A 24,262-nucleotide genomic window follows, 5' to 3' on the forward strand; every position below is an offset into this window, starting at 1 on the left:
CAGCTTGAAGGTTTAGAGACCATGATTATTTTCATCATTGTGTCAAGAGATATAGTACTAAAACACTTGAGTATCTCTCTTGACCCTATGTCCTGGCAGAGTTGTGCAGACTCAGGACAACTGAGCTTTGAAGGAATACGCAGATTTAAAGAGGAGTCCGTAATTTGCTTTCTAATAATAATGATCTTTTCCTCAAAGAAGTTCATTAATTTATTACTGCTGAAGTGAAAGCCATCCTCTCTTGGGGAATGCTGCTTTTTAGTTAGCTTTGTATTGTTCTTATTTTCCTCAATTAAGTTGGAAAAATAGGATGATCGAGCAGCAGTAAGGGCTCTTCGATACTGCACCGTACTGTCTTCCCAAGCTCGTCTGAAGACTTCCAGTTTGGTGTGGCGCCATTTCTGTTCCAATTTTCTGGAAGCTTGGGTTCTGTATACTAGGGAGCTAGTTTCTTATGGGAAATGTTTTTAGTTTTTAGGGGTGCAACTGCATCTAGGATATTGCGCAAGGTTCAATTGAGTTCCTCAGTTAGGTGGTTAACTGATTTTTGTCCTCTAACGTCCTTGAGTAGACAGAGGGAGTCTGGAAGGACATCAAGGAATCTTTGTGTTGTCTGTGAATTTAAAGCACGACTTTTGATGTTCCTTGGTTGGGGTCTGAGCAGATTATTTGTTGCAACTGCAAATGTAATAAAATGGTGGTCCGATAGTCCAGGATTATGAGGAAAAACATTAAGATCCACAACATTTATTCCATGGGACAAAACTAGTTCCAGAGTATGACTGTGACAGTGAGTAGGTCCAGAGACATGTTGGACAAAACCCACTGAGTTGATGATGGCTCCGAAATCCTTTTGGAGTGGGTCTGTTGAATTTTCCATGTGAATATTAAAGTCACCAAAAATTAGAAAATTATCTGCTTCGACTACAAGGTCTGATAGGAATTCATGGAACTCAATGAGGAACGCTGTATATGGCCCAGGAGGCCTGTAAACAGGAGCTATAAAAAGTGATTGAGTAGGCTGCATAGATTTCATGACTCGAAGCTCAAAAGACGAAAACGTCATTTTTTTTAGTTGTAAATTGAAATTTGCTATCGTAAATATTAGCAACATCTCCGCCTTTGCGGGATGCACGGGGGATATGCTCATTTAACACAGTAAATTCATCAGGCTTAAGCCATGTTTCAGTCAGGCCAATCACATCAATATTATAATCAGTGATTAGTTCATTGACTATAATTGCCTTTGAAGTAAGGGATCTAACATTAAGTAGCCCTATTTTGAGATGTGAGGTATCACGATCTCTTTCAATAATGTCAGGAATGGAGGAGGTCTTTATCCTAGGGAGATTGTTAAGGCAAACCTCCATGTTTAGTTTTGCCCAACCTAGGTCGAGGCACAGACATGGTCTCAATGGGGATAGCTGAGCTGACTACACTGACTGTGCTAGTGTCAGACTCCACTATGCTGGCTAACAGCCTGCTGCCTGGCCTGCACCCTATTTCATTGTGGAGCTAGAGGAGTTAGAGCCCTGTCTATGTTGGTAGATAAGATGGAGTCAGTCACTCCTCAGCAGGTCAGGCTTGGTCCTGTTTGTGGGTGAGTCCCAGAAAGAGGGACAATTATCTACAAATGCTATCTTTTGGGAGGGGCAGAAAACAGTTTTCAACCAGCGATTGAATTTTGAGACTCTGCTGTAGAGCTCATCACTCCCCCTAACTGGGAGGGGGCCAGAGACAATTACTCGATGCCGACACATTTTTCTAGCTGATTTACACGCTGCAGCTATGTTGCGCTTGGTGATCTCTGACTGTTTCACCCTAACATTGTTCGTGCCGACGTGGTGAACAATACTAGTCTCCCAGTCCCTGCCTCTAAAAAACATCCCCAAAGCATGATGCTGCCACCACCATGCTTCACCGTAGGGATGGTACCAGGTTTCCTCCAGCCATGATACTTGGCATTCAGGCCAAAATGTTCAATCTTGGTTTCATCAGACCAGAGAATCTTGTTTCTCATTGTCTATGAGTCTTTAGGAAGGCTCCAAGACGACTGTCATGTGCCTTTTACTGAGGAGTGGGTTTCGTCTGGCCACTCTACAATAAAGGCCTGATTGGTGTAGTACTGCAGAGATGGTTGTCCTTCTGGACGTTTCTCTCATCTCCACAGAGTAACTCTAGAGTTCTGTCAGAGTGACCATCGGGTTCTTGGTCACCTCCCAGACCAAGGCCTTTCTCCCCCAATTGCTCAGTTTCGCTGGGCAGTCAGCTCTAGGAAGAGTCTTGGTGGTTCCAAACTTCTTCCATTAAGAATGATGGAGGCCACTGTGTTCTTGGGGACCTTCAATGCTGCACAAATGTGTTGGTACCCTTCCCCAGATCTCTACCTCGATACAATCTTGTCTCGGAGCTCTACAAGCAATTCCTTCGACCTCATGGCTTGGTTTTTGCTCTGGCATGCACTGTGGAACCTAATATATACAGGCGTGCGCATTTCCAAATCATGTCCAATCAATTGAATCTACTACAGGTGGACCCCAATCAAGTTGTTGAAACATCTCAATGATGATCAATGGAAACAGGATGCACTTGAGCTACATTTCTAGTCTCATAGCAAAGGGTCTGAATAAGGTATCTGTTTATTATTATTAATACGTAAAAAAAAAAAACTTTTTTCACTCTGTCATTATGGGGTATTGTGTCAAAATTGATGACAATTGTACATTTTTTAAATACATTTTAGGATAAAACCGTAACAAAATGTGGAAAAAGTCAAGGGGTCTGAAAACTTTCCGAAAACACTGTTTTACCAGTCAGACATAATAGCATTTTATGTTTCTAGACCCCCCATTTGAATAAGTCCACTGAGTGTATCTAGATGATTTGGCTAGATGAAGCTTGTAACTCTACAAATTCTTTGGATGCGTTTTGTGTATGTTTGGGGTCATGTCTTGCCCAATACTAACTGAATGGTGAATGATCTATTCTATGTGCGCTATTTCTATGTTTCCCGTTCTTAAATGTGGTCTTTTACATTTGGCTCACTCTAAAGGTTTGTGAGCATACACAAACATGCAAAAAACCACTTGAAACAGTCTGTACACTGTGTGCAGACACGCACACAAGCACACACTCAGGCATCCATTCACATGTACGTCATGTGCCCTATCTTAAGAAGACTTTCCTTGTCATGTTGTTTTGGCCCTTCCTCTTTGTCTTTGAACAGGAAAAGAGAGAGATGGTAGCAGGTGTTGGTGCTTGTCCAGGCTTGTCAATGCCTGCTTTGGGGGATAGATACCCAGTCTCTTGAGAAGCATTTGTCTCACATTGTATACAACCAGTAATGGTTCAAATGTATTAATGATGGCATCAGGTTTCATCAGGATTTTGTTTTCTTCTATGGGGACGTTTTGAAGTCTCTATTTATTTCTGGCGTCTCAGATATTTCCTGGTGTGTGAAAGTTGAGAGCTTAATTTATTTCATGAACACCTGACTCAACAAAGCAGTGTGGTAAATTTAGATATTTCACAGCAGTATATAATTACATATGGTTAATTAGTTTTATGACAAATAATTGCTTGTGGATGAAGTGGAAAGGCAGGCAATGTCACAATCAATTTCAATCTGACACCACTTAACCTGATTCATTCCTTTTGAATCACAAGTAATGTGATATGTTGTAGTTTGAGGTTGTGTGTGTATGTGTGTGTGTGTATGTCTATTTTAATCTATTGTTATTAAATAAATAAATGTTTTGTCGATTGAACACCTACTGTAGACTTTATGCAAATTTGAGATGATGATGAAGGTGAACTTGCGACATCGGATCAGAGTGAAATTACAAGACAATATCCTTATGAAAGTAGATACACCGTAAAGGGAAAATCAAATAACATTTTATTGGTCTCATACACATAGCTAACTAGCTAGCGGTATTTCACATCCCCTGTTTGACCTCCTCCTTTTCCGCAGCAACCAGTGATTCGGGTCAACAGCATCAATGTAACTGTATAGCTTCCGTGCCTCTCCTCATCCCTACCTGGGCTCAAACCAGGGACCCTCTGCACACAGACAACAGTCACCAGTCACCCTCGAAGCATCGTTACCCATCGCTCCACAAAAGCCGCGGCCCTTACAGAGCAAGGGGAACAACGACTTCAAGGTCTCAGAGCGAGTGACGTCACCGTTCGAAAAGCTATTAGCGCGCACCACCGCTAACTAGCTAGCCATTTCACATCGGTTACTGAACAAATATATAAACGCCACATGGAACAATTTCAGTTAATGAAATCAGTCAATTTAAATTAATTCATTAGGCCCTAATCTATGGATTTCACATGACTGGGCAGTGGCACAGTCATGGGTGGGAATCACCCACTGGGGAGGCAAGCCCAGCCAATCGGAATGATTTTTTCCCAACAATAGGGCTTTATTACAGACATAAATTCTCCTCAGATGAATCAGCAGTCCGGGTGGCTGGTATCAGACAATCCCGCAAGTGATCAAACTGGATGTGGAGGTCCTGGGCTGGCGTGGTTGCATGTAGTCAGTCTGCGGTTGTGAGGCCTGTTGGACGTACTGCCAATTTCTCTAAAACGGCTAATCGCATGCTTCCTCAACTTGAGATATCTGTGATATTGTTTTGTGTGATAAAACTGCACATTTTAGTGGCATTTTATTGTCCCCATTACAAGGTGCACCTGTGTACTGATTATTAATTAATTCATTCATTCATTCATTATTAATATTGATATGTGTGATTTAGGGCTGGATGGTATACAGTATTTTATGATATACTGGTATTGATGCAGGGACTGGTTTGGGTTTTTACTTTACCTTCAATACCAGTATTTGAATGTTTGGTTTGTTAAATGTGATACGCCATGTGTAATGTCAATTTTTATAGTTTAATTCGCTACTTGAGTCATCTCTCTCCACTCTTTCTCTCTGTGCCACTTTCCACACTGACCTAGCCACGCCCCCTGTCACTCAAGGAGTGCATTTGATGTTCCTCAACCATGAGACACTTGCGTTCAGTCTGCCCGGTCAATGCAGCACATGCAACAATGTTGGTGACAACAGTGTTGTTTTCACTTTGCTTCTTAATATAAATCCACTAGTGTTTCTTACATCAGCAAACAATAAAAAAATAAGTTTCGCTAAGTAAAAGACAGGTTCTCCACTTATTGTATTAATGGGGACCAGGTTTAGTCGAACTTCTGTCCTGACCTATGCACAGTGTACCTAACCTTCTCCAGAGATGACATCACCTCCTTAACCCACTGCATAAAGAAAGGCAGCTTTGCAGACTTCCAGTGAAAGAGGACAAGATGGTGAGCTAGCAGTAGGTTACGTGGTAGCTTTCTGGTCTAGGGGAAGTACCCCCAAAAATGCCAGTGACCGGGTTGGGGCTAATAGTTGTATTACACTTACAGTATGTGAGAATGCCTCAAAAATGGGGTCCTAGAGGCCACTCCAATATTGGCATGACCAAAACATGTGTCCCACAGTTTCTGGACTCTGGTGGCATCTCAAACACTTGGTGTCAACATTTGGGTATATTTTTGGCAATCTGTCATTTGAGTAATGGGGATGGTGCAAAACCTTAAACTGAACAAGACCATGCCTTATGCTAAATACTTTGTTGCCATATATCATCGGGTAGCTCGACACCCATGTCTTGCTCCCATGCAGGCTTTGTATTTGCAAAGGAAGGTGGATTAATGTTCTATATTCTGGAGATTGTGCCCTTCAGATAAGGGTTAGGATCTAAGCACCTCTCGACTGGACACTTAGTATGGTCGAGTGGAAATTAAGGGAAGTATCTTTTGAAGTGGGTATTGGGGACATTATGGTCAACCCTTAGAGTATCGAACGAGATGAATATGTTATCAACAAATAGGTCACAAAAAAATGCCAGAACTGGAATGCCGTGTCAGTCTGTGATACAGGGAAGAGATGATTAGATGTTAATGGAGAGAAGCCACTTGCTTGTTTATGGCTAAAGTGATATCGGAATTGGGACCAGATTTTAAGGGAGTTCTTAACAATAGAGTTCAAAGCATGGGTGTCAAGGTTTATGGGCATTGGGGAGCACAGGAGTGAGACTGGAGAAGTTGGAATGTTTGACTGTAACTCCATGATGGGCCATCCGTGTTTTGAAATGTAGAAACCCAAAAAAACACGTTTAGATACATTTTCTGACCAGTAGTAGTGTAAAAAGCCTGCCGGCTTAGGTCTCTCTAGATATGAATGAATTAATGTGACCTGCTAATGAAATGGGAAGAGATGGCTACCTTGTGAAATCCTGCTTAGTCTGCTCCAGGAATTTTTTGACGTTATGTTTAAGCAGAGCCTTAAATGAGCGTGTGATCTTTATCCCCAAATAAGTAAAGACCTGATGCTCCACTTAAATATGAAATTGGTATACCCAATTCCTTCTGCAAACAGATTAATGGGGAGGAGCACACCTTTTGTTAACTTATAACCAGAGAATGTCCCAAAACCTTGTAGCATGTCCAAGAGTGATGACTGTCTGCATATAAGAACACCTTGTGAGTTATGTTGCCCCTTAATCCTCTCCTCCACCCGCAGGGTGATAGCAAGGTTCAATAGCCATATTAAAGGGGATAAATAGCAACCCTGCCTGACCCCCCTGTGGCAAGGGAAGTAGCTGGAGGTAACATTGTTGGTGCAAACAGAAGCCACTGGGCAAGAGTACAAAATCTTAATCCAGGAAAGGAATGACAGACCAAACCAAATCTCTATAGTACTGTACCCGGTCAAGGAGAATGCTTTATAAAATTCCATAGGGAAGCCATCAGGCCCAGAGTAGCTTCATCATCACTTATTGAGGCATCAATGTTGGTTTGTTCATCTGAATTGAGACCGGGGATGTCCAGTTTGTCTAGAAATGCATACGAGATGTGTCAGGAAGAGCTTCTGATGAGTAAAGAGTAGAGTAGAATTGCTTAAATTGAGGTATTGTGCTGCTAGCAGCGGCTTGTCAAAGCTGGTGAGAACTTGCCAGCTTTCTCTTCGTGTTCATAGAATTGCCTCGACTGAAACAGAAGCTGCTCAGTTTGTTTGGTGGAAAGATTGTCAAATTCCGATTGGTGTAGCAGTCTCCATTTGTAGAGTTCAGGAGTCGGAGAAGAGATATACAGTGCCTTGCAAAGTATTCATCCCCTTTGTGTTTTTCCCATTTTCTTGCATTACAACCTGTCATTTAAATGGATTTAATTTGGATTTCATGAAATGGACATACACAAAATAGTCCAAATTGGTGAACTGAAATCAAAAACATAAAAATAAATGTACAACTGAAAAGTGGTGGGTGCATATGTATTCACCCCCTTTACTATTAAGCCACTAAATAAGATCAGGTGCAACCAACTACCTTCAGAAGTCACATAATTAACTTTTTATGGCTGCAGGGGGCAGTATTGAGTAGCTTGGATGAAAAGGTGCCCATTGTAAACGGCAGCTCCTCAGTCTCAGTTGCTAATATATGCATATTATTATTAGTATTGGTAGGAAAACACTTTAAATTTTCCAAAACTATCGTCTGTGAGTATAACAGAACTGATATTGCAGGCGAAACCCTGAGTAAAATCAAAACAGGAAGAGGCTTCTATTTTGAAAACTCCATGTTCCATAGCCTCCCTTTGCTGGATTTAAAGGGATATGAACCAGATTCCTTTACCTATCGCTTCCTCAAGGTGTCAACAGTCTTCAGACATAGTTTCAGGCTTTTATTTTGAAAAATGAGCCAGAACGATAACATCGCGTCAAGTGGTCACATGAGTTTTGCTCGCGCAACAGAGTTTGGATAGCTATTGCTTTTCCCTCTCCTACTGTGAAAGACATTTGCGGTTGATATATTATCGATTATATATTTAAAAAACGTTTGACATGTTTCTGTGGACATTATGGAAACTATTTGGAATTTTCGTCTGCGTTGTCGTGACCGCTCTTTCCTTCTGAACATAACGCGACAAACAATCGGAGGTATCTTGGATATAAAATCATCTTTATGGAACAAAAGGAACATTTGTTGTGTAACTGGGAGTCTCGTGAGTGAAAACATCCGAAGATCATCAAAGGTAAACTATTAATTTGATTGCTTTTCTGATTTGTGACCAAGCTTCCTGATGCTAAGTGTACTTAATGTTTTGTCGTGCGATCGATAAACTTACACAAACGCTTGGATTGCTTTCGCCGTAAATCATAATTTCAAAATATGGCACAAAGGGTGGATTAACAAAAGGTTAAACTGTGTTTTCCTATATTGCACTTTATAATATTTATTGAATGTAGCACTATGCTGTTGCGGTTGTTAATGACACTTATCCAGATAGGGGGATTGCAGCCATAACAAGTGAAATAAAGTCCACCTGTGTGCAATATAAGTGTCACATGATCTCAGTATATATACACCTGTTCTGAAAGTCCCAGAGTCTGCCACACCAGTAAGCAAGGGGGACCACCAAGCAAGCGGCACCATGAAGACCAAGGAGCTCTCCAAACAGGTCAGGGACAAGGTTGTGGAGAAGTACAGATCAGGGTTTGGTTATAAAAAAAAAACTGAAACCTTGAACATCCCACGGAGCACCATTAAATCCATTATTGAAAATGGAAAGAATATGGCACCACAACAAACCTGCCAAGAGAGGGCCGCCCACCAAAACCCACAGATCAGTCAAGGAGGGCATTAATCAAAGAGGCAACAAAGAGACCAAAGATAAACCTAAAGGAGCTGCAAAGCTCACAGTGGAGATAGGAGTAGGTCTGGTGACTGGCTAGGCCACTCCAGGACCTTGAGATGCTTCTTACGGAGCCACTCCTTAGTTGCCCTGGCTGTGTGTTTCGGGTCGTTGTCATGCTGGAAGACCCAGCCACGACCCATCTTCAATGCTCTTACTGAGGGAAGCAGGTTGTTGGCCAAGATCTCGCGATACATGGCCCCATCCATCCTCCCCTCAATACGGTGCAGTCGTCCTGTCCCCTTTGAAGAAAAACATCCCCAAAGAATGATGTTTCCACCTCCATGCTTCACAGTTGGGATGGTGTTCTTGGGGTTGTACTCATCCTTCTTCTTTCTCCAAACTCAGCGACTGGAGTTTAGACCAAAAAGCTATATTTTTGTCTCATCAGACCAGATGACCTTCTCCCATTCCCCCTCTGGATCATCCAGGTGGTCATTGGCTAACTTAGGATGGGCCTGGACATGTGCTGGCTTGAGCAGGGGGACCTGGCGTGCGCTGCAGGATTTTAATCCATGACGGCGTAGTGTGTTACTAATGGTTTTCTTTGAGACTGTGGTCCCAGCTCTCTTCAGGTCATTGACCAGGTCCTGCCGTGTAGTTCTGGGCTGATCCCTCACCTTCCTCATGATCATTGTTGCCCCACGAGGTGAGATCTTGCATGGAGCCCCAGACCGAGGGTGATTGACCGTTATCTTGAACTTCTTTCATTTTCTAATAATTGCACCAACAGTTGTTGCCTTCTCACCAAGCTGCTTACCTATTGTCCTGTAGGCCATCCCAGCCTTGTGCAGGTCTTCAGTAAAGACTTAAAGGTTGAGACCGAGTTTGCGTCTCTTACATGGGTAGGCAGACCATTCCATAAAACTGGAGCTCTATAGTAGAAAGCCCTGCCTCCAGCTGTTTGCTTAGAAATTCTAGGGACGATTAGGGGCCTGAGTCTTGTGACCGTAGCGTACGTGTAGTTATGTACGGCAGGACCAAATCAGAGATATAGGTAGGAGCAAGCCCATGTAATGCTTTGTAGGTTAGCAGTAAAACCTTGATTTCAGCGCTTGCCTTGAAAGGAAGCCAGTGTAGGGAGGCTAGCACTGGAGCAATATGATCCAATTTTTTGGTTCTAGTCAGGATTCTAGCAGCCGTATTTAGCACTAACTGAAGTTTGGGGCTTCACCATGTTTCATTGAAATGTACAGCTGTGTGTCATCCGCATAGCATTAAAAGTTAACATTATGTTTTCGAATGACATCCCCAAGAGGTAAAATATATAGTGAAAACAATAGTGGTCCTAAAACGGAACCTTGAGGAACACCAAAATGTACAGTTGATTTGTCAGAGGACAAACCATTCACAGAGACAAACTGATATCTTTCCGACAGATAAGATCTAAACCAAGCCAGAACTTGTCCATGTAGACCAATTTCGGTTTCCAATCTCTCCAAAAGAATGTGGTGATCGATGGTATCAAAAGCAGCACTAAGGTCTAGGAGCACGAGGACAGATGCAGAGCCTCGGTCTGATGACACTCTGAAGTTTCTAGAACTGGTTCAATGGTGTCTGTGACTATAACAGGACGAGTTCCGTGGTCACAATCGCCAGAAAACTTGGTCACTAAATCGACGAAGAAAAAATCTATCCGCCAGCCCATGTATTGTCTATTGGAAGGAAAAATAATTAAGAGTGAGAATACAGTTCCTACAGCTTCCACATGATGTCGCCAGTGTTGTGATTTCGATTCAACTAAATCCTTGGTCATCTGAGTAAGAGCCACATCCGGTTGTCAAGTCCACAGATGTAAACAATGGAACCAGAAAAGTTAGTTACGTTACCAAAACTCGTGCTTATTGAATACAGATCGCTCCGTGATCAATTTGATCATTTATTAACGTTTAGTAATACCTAAAGTTGGATTACAGAAGTAGTTTGAAGTGTTTTGTCAAAGTTTATAGGCAACTTTTTTAATTTAAAAAAATAACGTTGCGTTTAAAAAATGTGTTTTTACTGGATCTGACGGTGTTCATAAATTGACATTTTGGGTACACAAGGACCGATTTAATCGAAAAAAAAGACCCAATTGTGATGTTTATGGGACATATAGGAGTGCCAACAAAGAATCTCGTCAAAGGTAATGAATGTTTTATATTTTATTTCTGCGTTTTGTGTAGCGCCGGCTATGCTAATTCGTTTGTTTACGTTCCCTTCTGGTATTTTGGCGTGTTGCCTGCTATCAGATAATAGCTACTCATGCTTTCGCCGAAAAGCATTTTACAAATCTGACTCGTTGGCTAGATTCACAACGAGTGTAGCTTGAATTGAGTACCCTGTATGTGAATTTTAATGAACGTTTGAGTTTTAACGAGTGCTATTAGCATTTGGCGTAGCGCATTTGCATTTATTGTTGGAAGGGGGTGCGGTTGCGTCCCGGGTGGGCCAGAGAGGTTAAAAGGTAATTTACCACCTTCACAAGACCAGAGGACATTTCTCCAAAAAGTATGATCTTTCTCCCCATGTGCAGTTGCAAACCGTAGCCTGGCTTTTTTATGGTGGTATATGAGCAGTGGCTTCTTCCTTGATGAACGGCCTTTCAGGTTATGTCGATATAGGACTTGTTTTACTGTGGATATAGATACATTTGTACCGGTTTTGTCCAGCACCTTCACAAGGTCCTTTGCTGTTGTTCTGGGATTGATTTGCACTTTTTACATCCTTCTCCTGAAGGTAGTATAATTTAATCACTATGGGTCTGGGCAGCTCCCCATTCTTCGGTGCGGACTGTATGCTTCTTTGCGCACGATCAAGGGTGGGGGCGAGATCGAGGCCTAGAATTTCCAATGGCAGTTTGGCTATGGACAGGGTCGGCCGGATACCGCTTACGGTCTCGAGTCCCTCTCTCACGTCAAAAATGTGACCGTTCCACCGGGGCTGTCTGTTCTCGAGGTCCTCAACCTTGGTAGTGAGTTTGACAACATCTGATGACAGCCAGGTGACTTGATCTTCCAGTGTCACCACTTTGTCAGAGTAATACTTGCCACATCTTCCAGGCTAGTCAGACGGGTGTCATGTCGCCAAGTCTTCGTTAATGGAGTCAATCTTTATGTTTAACTCGGTGGCGAGAATAACTATTTGTGCAGATAGGTCGGTGGATAGTGACTCCACCTTAGCCAGCACAGTCTGTTCAGATTTAATGATAGCCACCATTACCATGTCTAGGTCGGGGGGATCAGAGTCCGTGTCAGGTGAGCCCGAGTCTTCAGCAGAGGCCTGCTCCTTTGTGGCTTGCGGCCGTTGTTGTCTCAACATTTTACGATTAAAAGGCCAAAAATGTCAGATTAGTAAATTGGGTTCGATTTCAAATGAAATGTTACAAAATGAACACGGTGGGGTAGGTGTTGGTCAAGTATTAATAGTAAATTGTTCGCCCTTGATCGGAGCACCGAGAAAACGCTTCTTCACATGTTGCTGCTCACCAGCGCCCTAAAACAGAAATCTCTTGAGAGTTAAAACGGTTGGCATTGGATTGTGAGGCATTCTAGGTTGGGTGAACAAAAGGACTTGAGTTCCTGTAAGTTATCACAATCACACCATGAGTAATTAATCATGAAACATACACCACAGCCTTTCTTCTTCCCGGGGAGTTCTTTATCCCTAAATGAGAACCCAGCTGGCTGTGTGGATGGGGACAGTATATCCGGAGAGAGTCTTGATTCTGTGAAGCAGAGTATGTTAAGTTTCTTCGAGATGTTTGATTCCCTGTGAAGCACTTAAAGTATGTTACAGTCCCTGATGATCCTCGCCCTGAGCTCGTCTACTTTATTGTCCAGTAACCGAACATTAGTGAGTAATATACTCGGAAGTGGTGGATGGTGTGCACGCCTCCTGAGTCGGACTAGAAGTCCACTCTGAATACCTGTTCTCCGGATTCAATTCAGGACATTGGTATTTCTGGTTGAGTTACCGCCAATTTGAATCCAAACATTATTTCTGGCTGTATGTAACAACGGCAAAATATTCTGGGCTAATAATATAAGAAATACGAAAAACAGAAAAACAAAATTCTTCAAGGTTGCTTAAGATCTAGAAGCAGAGCTGCCATGTCTGTCTGAAGGGCATGTATGTGGTAGGCCTATCTGGCTTACAGTGCATTCGGAAAGTATTCAGAACAATTCACTTTTTCCACATTTTGTTACACTACAGCCTTATTTAAAAATGCATTAAATTACTTTGTTTCCTCAATCTACACACAATATCCCATAATGACAAAGCAAAGCTTTTCAGAAATGTTAGCAAAAAATAAAAAAGTAAAACAATCAAATATCTTTTTTACTTAAGTATTCAGGCCCTTGCAAAAAGGGGGATGAAAGATCCCAGAAATGTTCCCAAAAGCTCATTTCTCTCAAATGTTCAGCACAAATTTGTTTACATTCCTGTTAGTGAGTGTTTCAAGCTAATCCATCCACCTGGCAGTCGTGGCATATCAAGAAGCTGATTAAACAGCATGATCATTACACAGGTGCAACTTGTGTTAGAGACAGTAAAAGGCCACTCTAAAATGTGCAGTTTTGTCACAGAATGCAATGCCACAGATGTCTCAAGTTTTGAGGGAGTGTGCAATTGGCATGCTGACTGCAGGAATATCCTTCAGAGCTCTTCCCGGAGAATTTAATGTTCTCTTTTGAACCATAAGCCGCCTCCAATGTCGTTTTTGGCAGTACCTATAACCACAGACCACACCAGCCCAGGACCTCCACATCTGGCTTCTTTACCTGTGGGCTCGTCTGAGACCAGCCACCCGGACACCTGATGAAACTGTGGGTTTTGCACTACCTAATAAATTCTGCATAGACCGTCTCAGTGAAGCTCATCTGCCTGCTCGTCCTCACCAGGGTCTTTACCTAACTGCAGTTTTGCATTGTAACTGACTTCAGTGGAGAAATGCTCACCTTCGATGGCCACTGGCACACTGGAGAAGTGTGCTCTTCATGGATATATCCCGGTTTCAACTGTACCGGGCAGATGGCAGACATTGGTGGTGGGGGATTATGGTATGTTTTATTTTAACTTTTATTTAACGAGGCAAGTCAGTTAAGAACAAATTCTTATTTACAATGACGGCCTACCCCGGCCAAACCCGGACATTGCTGTGCCAATTGTGTGCCGCCTTATGGGACTCCCAATCACGTCTGGATGTGATACAGCCTGGAATCAAACCAGGGACTGTAGTGACACCTCTTGCACTGAGATGCAGTGCCGTAGACCACTGCAGGCATAAGCTGCGGGCAACAAACACAATTGTATTTTATAAATGGCAAATAGAGTGCACAGAGATACTGAGGCCAATTGACATGCCATTCATCCGCCGCCATTGCCTCATGTTTCAGCTTGATAATGCACGGCCCCATGTCTCAAGGATCTGTACACAATTCCTGGAAGCTGAAAATGCCCCAGTTTTTCCATGGCCTGCATAATCACCAGATATTTCCCCCATTGAGCATGTTAGGGATGCTCTGGATCGATGTGTACAACAGCGTGTTCCAGTTCCCGGCAATATCCAGCAACTTTGTGCAGCCATTGAAGAGTGGGACAACGCTCCACAGGCCAAAATGTAATCCTCCCTTGTATGATTGTTTTGGCCTGCCTCACTAACAACGCCTTTTGCCTATTCCCTGCCTGTACTTTTGCCTATTGGATTTCCTGTTATCAACCTATTGCCTGATCTCCCGGATGACGTTACTTGCCTTTTCTCTGGACCCCCTGTGTATGACCTTCTTCCTGCCCCTGGACCCAGCTACCTGCTTCCCCCTGTGGTCCTTTACCAACAAACACATGCTGCACCCTGCGCTTGAAACCAGCCAATGTTAAAAGATGGTTCTGGAGGGGGGTTTTAAAATGTTCACCGCCAGGGAAAATATTTTTCCCTTGCCGAGTTTAAAATAGCCAAGTAAATGGTATACATTAATATTGTGTGCTGTTAATGCTAAAATAATGCTTTGAATTTAAAAACCGGATCAGTATATCGAAACTTTATATCATTATTGTTTGTATTTCAAATTGATGTTTGGCATTCTCTTGGAACAGAGAATTGAACTGGCCACTCCCCTTATAGTCTCACTGTGACGTCCGTTCCTGTCAGCTGATTTGTGGTTTATGTACATTCTCTTCGTGCACTTCAGACCACAAGTATTTTTTAAGTTGAGTCTTTATTGGTCAGTCTGTTTTTTCATTACAGTTAATTTATCAATTTTGTCTATTTTAAAGCACTTTGATTTATTTTTTTGTCATAATTAGCATTTAGCAAATTTGAGGAATAGGTTCACTTGTAAATTTGTTCCTGCCTGGTAAATGGTTGAGTGTACCCAGTCACGCAATTGTCCTCAATTAACAGTGTGTAAAACAAGTACCATACCAAACTCAGCACCATAAACACTCCTGGCCACACTACAATACACATTATTTGGATTCACAATAGGCCTACTGTAACATAAAATTGATAAAACCCCACACAATACAGTGTAAATCACAAGGAAAATAAATGAAATACCCTATGGTAAAAGTTGTCAGTCAGTTTAGTCTGTCACTAAAACTCCAGTTGAGAAAAACAGCAGAGAACAACGGAGACTTGGCTTTGAATAGTAATCCTATGAATTGTTATTGGATCCGGTCATAGCATGCCAAGTCCGGAGTAACTTTTTGGGGCTGTATCATCATGTCCAAGGGTCCTCGGAGAGGACGACTCAGTTTGAGCTCTCCAGTGGACTCTTGCACAGCAAGAACTCAGAACTCGTGAAGGTGCTTGTCCCAGTGTTTGTGCTGGGTCCCTACAACCATCGTCTTCAAGGTTCGATGTACCCACTCTTTGAGGTTGGTCTGTGGGTGATAGTCCGTGGTCAACTTCTGTTTCAGGAATTGGAAACCTTGGTCAGACAGGATGTAATTAGGCACTCCCCAGTGTGTCAGGATCTCATTCGTGAGGATGTTAGAGATTGTCCTTCGCTGTGGCCAAGGCGAAGGACAAATAGCTCACAACAAAAACAAGCATGTACACATTCTGATTCGAGCTTCTAGGAATTGGACCCATCAAATATACTCCTTAACATTTACAAAGGTAGGGTAAACACTGTTTGCTGCAACTTGCCGGCAGACTTCTGTTTTGTACATTTGACAAACCTGACAGTTTCGGGTGTGTGACTTTACATCCAGGCTCTGATTTAGCCAGTACAATAGTGTTTGCAACCACTTGTAGGTTTTGAACTTGCCGGAATGACCAGCTAACGGGTCTTCATGGAAATGTTGCAGCATGTTCTACATCTTCCAGGATGGTCTGGTACAGAGCCTGTACTTCTGGATCATCCTTTTGGGCCTTCCACATGGCCTCATCAGAGATGGGGAAGTCAGTTTTGGGTGAGCTCTGTCAATCTGGACACCACTGAAGTACATTAAATCTATTCCCAACATGACAGGAAAAGCAAGGGTCTTGCAGAAGGAATCCTATAGGAGTGGTTAAACAGGCGGCACTCCATCCGTGTGGTCATTTAGCCTCATCATCAGCCAGATACAATGGACCTTCTGTCCAAGGCTTCATGTTGTCTTGTGGACCGTTCTCACCTCCTTCCATAGCTTCTCATTGATGACCCGGTGTCCATGATGGCTCTTCCTGTCCAAGGGCCTATGGTCAGGGGTAACACCAACTGGTGTGGTACTCCAACATTAATAAACAATTTAGTAGTCATTAGTAAAGTATTTTTGCAGTACCTAAACTAATACTTTTTTTTCTTATTGTGACCAGTGTAATTTTAACCTTTGTTTAACTAGGCAAGGTAGTTAAGAACAAATTCTTATTTTACTACCCCAGCCAAACCTTCCCCTAACCTATGACTTCCGATCACAGCCGGTTGTGATACAGCCCAGGATCAAACCAGGATCTGTAGTGATGCCTCTAGCATTTAGATGCAATGCCTAAGACTGCTGCGCCACTCGGGACCCCGTACGCACATATGCTGCAGCAATGGTGCCTTCTTCAGTGTTGGAAGTAAATGCTCATCTGCTCCAACAAATACCTTTATTGGTTAAAAACATTTTGATCGCACGTAGATCAACATCAGAAGCCTGTATTGTCAACCAACAATGAGTGTGTACTTCATCATTACATGGATTTTTATAACCCATGAAAAGTGATGTGTGTTACAACGAATAAGCCTGTTGAGCCATGTTCAATGTTCTTCTCTATGTCTCCCTCAGGTGGTGGCCCAGGCAGTGTTGTTCATGTGTATGAACACGGCTGGGATCTTTATCAGCTACCTGTCGGACCGTGCCCAGCGCCAGGCCTTCCTGGAGACCAGGAGGTGCATCGAGGCCAGGCTACGTCTGGAGACAGAGAACCAGAGACAGGTAAGACCATTGGTCTTGGTCCACCGAAAGGATTATGTATGTAACAAGTGACTGAAAGAAAACAGTCACTTAAGACATACAACCATACAGTCTTAGAAGAAAAGGTGCTATCTAGAACCTTAAAAGGTTCTTCGGCTGTCCCCATAGGAGAACCTTTTGAAGAAACCTTTTTGGTTCCAGGTAGAATCCTATCTCCAGGAGTGAGAAGTATACTTCTTTTGTCTTTATCTGTTGTCTTCTAGTATTGTCTTTCTGCTAGCTAGGGACATCTACTTTACGTCCTGCCTGCCTTCCAAGTAGCCTACTTGGTGGGTGAACTGCTGACTGCTCATAATTTGCAGATGATTGTTGACACATTAACCAGGATTAAGGGGCAGGGCAATTTGCGACTGTAAAAAGGGGTGGATCAGCTAAATATTGCGGAAAGAATATTGGTTCCATCAATGTAATTGTCTGCATCATTTCCATATATTTTGGGGGTAAATATATATATATATATACACATACACATACCTATATAGACATACATTTTTAAAGAATATACCTTACCACCGATCCCCCAATTGGAGTAAACTGACAAACACTTCGGCTTTTACCTTCGATTTACATCTTAATACACATTTTACAATCGTAATTTTTTATGGTTTTTAGTCCTTCCTCTATTTCTGATGTCCATCCAGTTTCTATTTGTAACTGTGCTGTTTCACAAAAGTCCTGAACATATATTCATTTTACAGACCCCGTATGTTTTACATTGGTTATCTTGCTATTAGTCCCACCCTTGAGCTCCATTCAACCTCTCCCATCTATCTCTCAACATCATCCATTTCGGATTTGCCATATATTTTTCAACTGTGCTGTGATTCTTCACAAACAAATTGAATCATTCTATTCTCATAGCTTCTACAGATTGTAAATTAAAAATACTTTTTTTGTTGCTGAAACAATTATTATATTATTGATTGATTGACTATGGCTTTTCAAATCATCCAGTATTGCTCTCTGTAGTGTTAGTTCTAGGCAAATGTTGCAATTCTTCAGCCATTCCTGAACCTGTGACCAAAAACGAGCTACATATGGACAATACCAAAATAAATGATCTAATGACTCTGCCTCCTCACAGCAGAATCTGCAGAGCTGGGAAGATTGTATCCCCCATGTATATAACATTCTATTAGTTGCAAGAATTTTGTACAGTAATTTAAATTGAAAAATTTGAAGTTTTGCATCCGGCGTTGTTTTGCGTATCAATTCATAAACCATGTGCCATGGAATGGGTACATCGAAAATTTCTTCCCAACTATTTAGCAATTTATATGGCACAGCTGTCAGTTTTTTGGTCCTTAAATTAAATTGGTATATGTTTTTAGTTATCACACTTTTCTTTTCAATTTACGACTGTTGTTGTCTTTGTAATCAGTGGCTGTATTGGAGGGGGAATGGTTTCTCCTCTCTTAGGAAATCAGCAATTAGTACTGGGAGGTGTGCTCTTCACCTCTGCAAGACAATTAGCAATTAGTGTTAGTTCTTCAGTCTCCCCTGTTTTCTCACGTCGCAAAACGAAAGCCGTCGCCAAAACAAAGACGGTTCTGTGTTTGAGGTAGGAAAGAGAGGAAGGCTCCACTCCACTCTCTCACTTGAGTATCTTACCTAGCTATTTTCAGATGATCTCATTTTGCTCTTTTGTAGCTTTGGCATCGACACTGCCTTCAAAAAGTATTCATACCCTTGACTTTTTTCACATTTTGTTGTTACAGCCTGAATTTTAAATGGGTTAATTTGCAAATGTTTTATTTAATCTTTTTGTCACTGGCCTACACACAATACCTCATAATATCAAAGTGGAATTATGATTTTTGTAATGTTAATTAAAAATGAAAAGCTGAAATGTCTTAATTAGGTATTCAACCCCTTTGTTATGGCAAGCCTAAATAAGTTCAGGGGTAAAAATGTGCTTAACAAGTCACATAATAAGTTACAGGGACTGTGTTTAACATTTTCTGAATGACTACCTCATCTTTGTAACCCCACACATACAATTATCTATTAGGTCCCTCATCGAGCAGTGACCAAGGAGGTTTTCCAATGCTTTGGAAAGAAGGGCACCTGTTCTTATATAATGGCGCCAGAAGGAAAGCCGTCCATTTTACGGGCTCCTGATCATTTGTTCTATTTTGTGTATTTTGGGGCGGTGATCTTAACTTTTCTTGTACGTAATGTTTCCGCCATCGTTTCCTATGACTGAAATGAGCTTCTGAACAACGGAACAGCTATCACTAACTTCCATTTGGATGAGAATTTCTACTTCAATGAGTCGGAGGCAAAAGACTAGCATCCACACCAGGCCCAAATCCCTGAAACTATAGAGCCTGGCTTGTGGGATACCTGATGAGACAACATCGGAGAGTGGATAAATTGCCTTTACCCTCCATTCTATTGACAAATGTGCAATCACTGGAGAATCAAATGGATGAGCTCCGTTCAAGACTTTCCAATCAATGTGATCTGAAGAACTGTTATATCTTATGTTTCTCCGAGTCGTGGCTAAACAAGGACATAGTACATATAAATCCAGCTGTTTTTTCTATACATCTGCATGACAGAACGGCTGCATCGGGGAAGTTCAGAGGAGGGGGTGTGTCTTTTTATTAACAACAACTGGTGCACGATCTCTAATATTAAGGAAGTCTTGAGGTTCTGATCGCCTGAGTTAGAATACCTCATGATAAGATGTAGAACACGCTATTTGCCAAGAGAGTTTCGTAGCTGTCTATTTACCACCACAAACCGACGCTTGCACTACAACCATGCTCAACCAGCTGTATAGGGCCATAAGCAAACAAGGAAATGCTCACCCAGAGACTTCTAGTGACCGGTGACTTTAATGCAGGAAAACTGAAATCTGTTTTACCTCATTTCTACCTGCATGTCACTTGTGCAACTAGAGGCAAAAAAATCTTTAGATAACCTTTACTCCACACAGAGATGCATACATAGCTCGCCTCCATTTGGCAAATCTGACCATTACTCTATCCTCCTAATGCCTGCTTACAAGCAAAAACTTAAACAGGAAGTATCAGTGACGCATATATCAGTACATTCACACACTGTCTGTTTTTCTTAGAGGCAACAGAATAGGAGTCTTAGAACTCTCATGTGACTGAGATTTAATGCTGACAGTCGATTTACGATGGCTTGGTGATAAGACAACATTCCATTCCATGATTAGTGTCTGTGTGCCTGTCTGTCAGTGCAAGGGAGACCAAATCTCCAGTTTATTTATTCTATATGGCAGATGAATACTGGACTCCATCATTCTAAGGGAAGGGCTTAGTATCCTATGTTGCATTAGTATTTTTGTATAAACAAGAAGTAAATGAACTAGAGACATATATTTGGCGCCATGTAAATGTTGATGTCTGTTGCATGAGAACACAATGTACCTTTGTATAATTTCACGTATCTGTTGTTCATCACAAGGACCTTTGAATACTATAAAGAGTTCTGTTTTATTTGGGCTTTAACTCCACACCATTGGGTGACCGTTAACACTCCATTACTGCAGGAATGAATAAAGTTCAATTGTTTTGAAGAAATGTCAAAGTCTCTCCTTTGATTAGAATAATTACAACGACATAAGCTTCCCAGCAAAGCATTAAAAACAATCAAGCAACCCAGAAAAGTGCTAAAAATAGCCCATATTGATATATGTAGCCTAAGAAACAAGGTCCATGAAGTCAATAACTTGCTTGCATCAGATGACATTCATATTCTGACTATCTCTGAAACTCACTCAGATAATACTTTCGATGATACAGTGGTAGCAATACATGGTTATAGCATCTACCGAAAAGACAGAAATTACAACAAGGGCGGTGTTGCAGTCTATATTCAGGATCTCATGTTAAATACTGTTGAAGTAATATGGCTATAGGTTCAAGCTCATTCTTGTGGGATACTGCGATAGACTACCAAGTGCTAACAGTCAGTGTCTGTGAAATGCTTGATCATGTACAGTATGTGATATCAACAGAGAAGTATATTTTCTGGGTGATTTTAAATATTGACTGGCTTTCATAAAGCTGCTCACTCAAGAAAAAAAATTCAAACTGTAACCAGTGCCTGCAACCTGTTTCAGGTTATCAGTCAACCTACCAGGGCAGTTGGAGGAATTAAATCAACATGTATTGATCACATCTTTACTGATGTGCAGAAATGTGCTTTTAAGCAGTGATCACAATATAGTAGTAGGATTGCACATTTTGGGGACTATTCAGAGGTGGAAACTTTGTGGGAATTAACGGAAATATATGAAATATATTGGATATACAGTGCCTTGCGAAAGTATTCGGCCCCCTTGAACTTTGCGACATTTTGCCACATTTCAGGCTTCAAACATAAAGATATAAAACTGTATTTTTTTGTGAAGAATCAGCAACAAGTGGGACACCATCATGAAGTGGAAAGACATTTATTGGATATTTCAAACTTTTTTAACAAATCAAAAAGTGAAAAATTGGGCGTGCAAAATTATTCAGCCCCCTTAAGTTAATACTTTGTAGCTCCACCTTTTGCTGTGATTACAGCTGTAAGTCGCTTGGGGTATGTCTCTATCAGTTTTGCACATCGAGAGACTGAATTTTTTTCCCATTTCTCCTTGCAAAACAGCTAGAGCTCAGTGAGGTTGGATGGAGAGCATTTGTGAACAGCAGTTTTCAGTTCTTTCCACAGATTCTCGATTGGATTGAGGTCTGGACTTTGACTTGGCCATTCTCACACCTGGATATGTTTATTTTTGAACCATTCCATTGTAGATTTTGCTTTATGTTTTGGATCATTGTCTTGTTGGAAGACAAATCTCCGTCCCAGTCTCAGGTCTTTTGCAGACTCCATCACGTTTTCTTCCAGAATGGTCCTGTATTTGGCTCCATCCATCTTCCCATCAATTTTAACCATCTTCCCTGTCCCTGCTGAAGTAAAGCAGGCCCAAACCATGATGCTGCCACCACCATGTTTGACAGTGGGGATGGTGTGGTCAGGGTGATGAGCTGTGTTGCTTTTACGCCAAACATAACGTTTTGCATTGTTGCCAAAAAGTTCAATTTTGGTTTCATCTGACCAGAGCACCTTCTTCCACATGTTTGGTGTGTCTCCCAGGTGGCTTGTGGCAAACTTTAAATGACACTTTTTATGGATATCTTTAAGAAATGGCTTTCTTCTTGCCACTCTTCCATAAAGGCCAGATTTGTGCAATATACGACTGATTGTTGTCCTATGGACAGAGTCTCCCACCTCAGCTGTAGATCTCTGCAGTTCATCCAGAGTGATCACGGGCCTCTTGGCTGCATCTCTGATCAGTCTTCTCCTTGTATGAGCTGAAAGGTTAGAGGGACGGCCAGGTCTTGGTAGATTTGCAGTGGTCTGATACTCCTCCCATTTCAATATTATCGCTTGCACAGTGCTCCTTGGGATTTTTAAAGCTTGGGAAATCTTTTTGTTTCCAAATCCGGCTTTAAACTACTTCACAACAGTATCTCGGACCTGCCTGGTGTGTTCCTTGTTCTTCATGATGCTCTCTGCGCTTTTAACGGACCTCTGAGACTATCACAGTGCAGGTGCATTTATACGGAGACTTGATTACACACAGGTGGATTGTATTTATCATCATTAGTTATTTAGGTCAACATTGATTCATTCAGAGATCCTCACTGAACTTCTGGAGAGAGTTTGCTGCACTGAAAGTAAAGGGGCTGAATACTTTTGCACGCCCAATTTTTCAGTTTTTGATTTGTTAAAAAAGTTTGAAATATCTAATAAATGTTGTTCCACTTCATGATTGTGTCCCACTTGTTGTTGATTCTTCACAAAAAAATACAGTTTTATATCTTTATGTTTGAAGCCTGAAATGTGGCAAAAGGTCGCAAAGTTCAAGGGGGCTGAATACTTTTGCAAGGCACTTTATATATCATATGGAGAAAGAAACATAAACCTTATCCTAAGTCGACATCATTTCAAAGATTAAATCCTTCCAATAGAAAACAATAAAAATGTTAGTTACGAATTGAACTTTAATTAAATGAGTTGACTCTTCACATGGGATGATTTCACTGAACAACAAAAGAAAGGGATAATGAATGATCTCCAATGATCCATCGCATCCCCCAAAAATGTTTTCACCATACATCTGTAAAATGATACTAAAGCTTTGGTTGTCTTCCTCTCAGGCTTTCATGTCTTCTCCCTGGACCTCCTCAATGTCCACCTCTTAAACATCAGACTCTGAGGCCTCATTTTCACTGTCATTTTCCAGCCTTGTTGAGGATGGCTCGTTGTCAGGCTCAAAAAGCCTCAAATTTGCCTGAATGGCTACCCATTTTTCAACCCTTGTATTGGTCAGCCTGTTGCGTGTCTTGGTGTGTGTATTCCAAACAAGGACCAGTTGCACACTGAGGTGGCTGATGTTGGTGGGATTTGGAGGCAACAGGGGAAAGAGCCTCAGATCCACAAAGTCCCTTCCACCAGGTGGCTGATGAGATATGTTGGCACGACTTCCATATTGCATCTCCATCCCAAAACCCTTGCTTGAAAGTGTACTTCGCCAGACTGCCAAGAACCTTGCCCTCATCCAGGTGGTGAGACACAATAGTGATGACACCATAGGCCTTGTTGATCTCTGCCACAGACAGGATGCTCTTGCCAGCATACTTGGGGTCCAACATATGGGCTTCAGGCAGATGTCGACATGCTTTTTGATTTTTTCAGTACTGCAGTTTCATCTGCTTGGAGCAACAGTGAAGTGGACTGGGCAGTACGGATTTCCTCTTTTACATCTGCAAGTAGTCTGAACATCAGACAGGATGGCATTGTCTCTCTCAATCCGTGCAATGGCTACTGCTATAGGTTTCAGGCTGCTTACCAATCTCTCACCAAATACATCATGCAGGAGGATCCTCTTGATGGGGCTGTCCATATCAGCAGACTGTGATATGGCCAGAGACACCTTCCCCTCCAGGAGAATGTCAAACATGATGACAACACCACCCCAATGGGTGTTGATGGGCAGCTTCAATTTGGTGCTCTTTATTCTTCTCACTTTGCTTGGTAAGGTAGA

General features: G+C 41.8%; 1 protein-coding gene across 3 annotated transcripts in view; it reads left to right on the forward strand.

The window, feature by feature from the left end:
* Positions 1 to 24,262, forward strand: part of adcy8 (adenylate cyclase 8 (brain)) — a 255,443-nt gene that overhangs the window by 70,803 nt on the left and 160,378 nt on the right. For all 3 annotated transcript variants that reach the window (XM_064942680.1, XM_064942663.1, XM_064942671.1), the window contains exon 2: positions 17,002 to 17,151. In XM_064942680.1, coding sequence (XP_064798752.1) covers positions 17,002 to 17,151 — 150 coding nt within the window. The remainder of the gene's footprint in view (positions 1 to 17,001; positions 17,152 to 24,262) is intronic.

Source organism: Oncorhynchus masou, chromosome 3 (assembly GCF_036934945.1).
Source record: "Oncorhynchus masou masou isolate Uvic2021 chromosome 3, UVic_Omas_1.1, whole genome shotgun sequence".
In the NCBI taxonomy this organism is placed as follows: Eukaryota; Metazoa; Chordata; class Actinopteri; order Salmoniformes; family Salmonidae; genus Oncorhynchus; species Oncorhynchus masou.